At 44.7% G+C, this 973-nt stretch overlaps 1 protein-coding gene across 1 annotated transcript in view; it reads right to left on the minus strand.

The window, feature by feature from the left end:
- LOC100948707 (kinetochore protein NDC80 homolog) overlaps positions 1–973 on the minus strand; it is a gene marked incomplete at its 3' end in the record, with an annotated part of 27,755 nt that overhangs the window by 6,078 nt on the left and 20,704 nt on the right. The window contains exon 7 of the mRNA XM_012814014.2: positions 943–962. Within this exon, the coding sequence (XP_012669468.1) occupies positions 943–962 (20 nt within the window). The remainder of the gene's footprint in view (positions 1–942; positions 963–973) is intronic.

Consider the following 973-nt stretch of genomic DNA (forward strand, 5'->3'; position numbering starts at 1 on the left):
TGCACTTTCTATTCCCCTGGTGGATATTGCTCCATCATATTTGTCATCTTTTGACTTCCAGTTGCTCATTTCATAATATTCCCTTTCCATAAAAGGCAGGCTCCTCAGGGCGGTGCCTGTGGCTCTCAGTAAGTAGGGTACCAGCCCCATATACTTAGGGTGGCAGGTTTGAACCTGGCCCCGGCCAAAGTGCAATAAAAAAATAGCCAGGTGTTGTGGCGGGTGCCTGTAGTCCCAGCTACATGGGAGGCTGAGGCAAGAGAATCGACTAAGCCCAAGAGGTGGAGGTTGCTATGAGCTGTGATGCCATAGCACTCTACTGAGGGCAACAGAAAAAAAAACGTAGGCTCCTCAGACCAGAGATATCTAATCTCTTGTTTATTACTGTATCCTCAGTGCCTAGATAGTAGCTGGCACAGAGTATGTATACAATAAACATTTGTTTGAATGAATGAATGCAACTTATATTCTTGATAAATTATATATGGAAATATCAAATTACCAGATGCTTAGATCACTATAAATGTCTTCCCTTAAAACAAAGCATCATTTATCTTGCTCCCTTTCCCATGTGAACAAGCTGCAATTGTCCTGGTTACTCTTCTAGAAGGTATATCCTCAGGGGAACCTAAGGAAATGCTTTCACCTTTTGAGCTACTATTGGCAGGGTGATATTCTCCTGGGTTTTTTTTTTTTTTTTTTTTTTGAGACAGTCTCACTTGGTTGCCCTTGGTGGCATCATAGCTTACAGCAACCTTAAACTCCTGGGCTCAAAGGTTCCTCTTGCCTCAGCCTCTTGCTGGGACTACAGATGCCCGCCACAATGCCTAGCTATTTTCAGAGGCAGGGTCCTGCTCTTGCTCAGGCTGGTCTTGAACTGCTGAGCTCAGGCAATCCACCTGCCTTGGCCCCCAGAGTGCTAAAATTACAGGTATGAGACACCAGGCCCAGCCAATATTCTCCTGTTTTGATT

Source organism: Otolemur garnettii, unplaced genomic scaffold (genome assembly GCF_000181295.1).
Source record: "Otolemur garnettii isolate 467f Iridium unplaced genomic scaffold, OtoGar3 scaffold00511, whole genome shotgun sequence".
Classification (NCBI taxonomy): domain Eukaryota; kingdom Metazoa; phylum Chordata; class Mammalia; order Primates; family Galagidae; genus Otolemur; species Otolemur garnettii.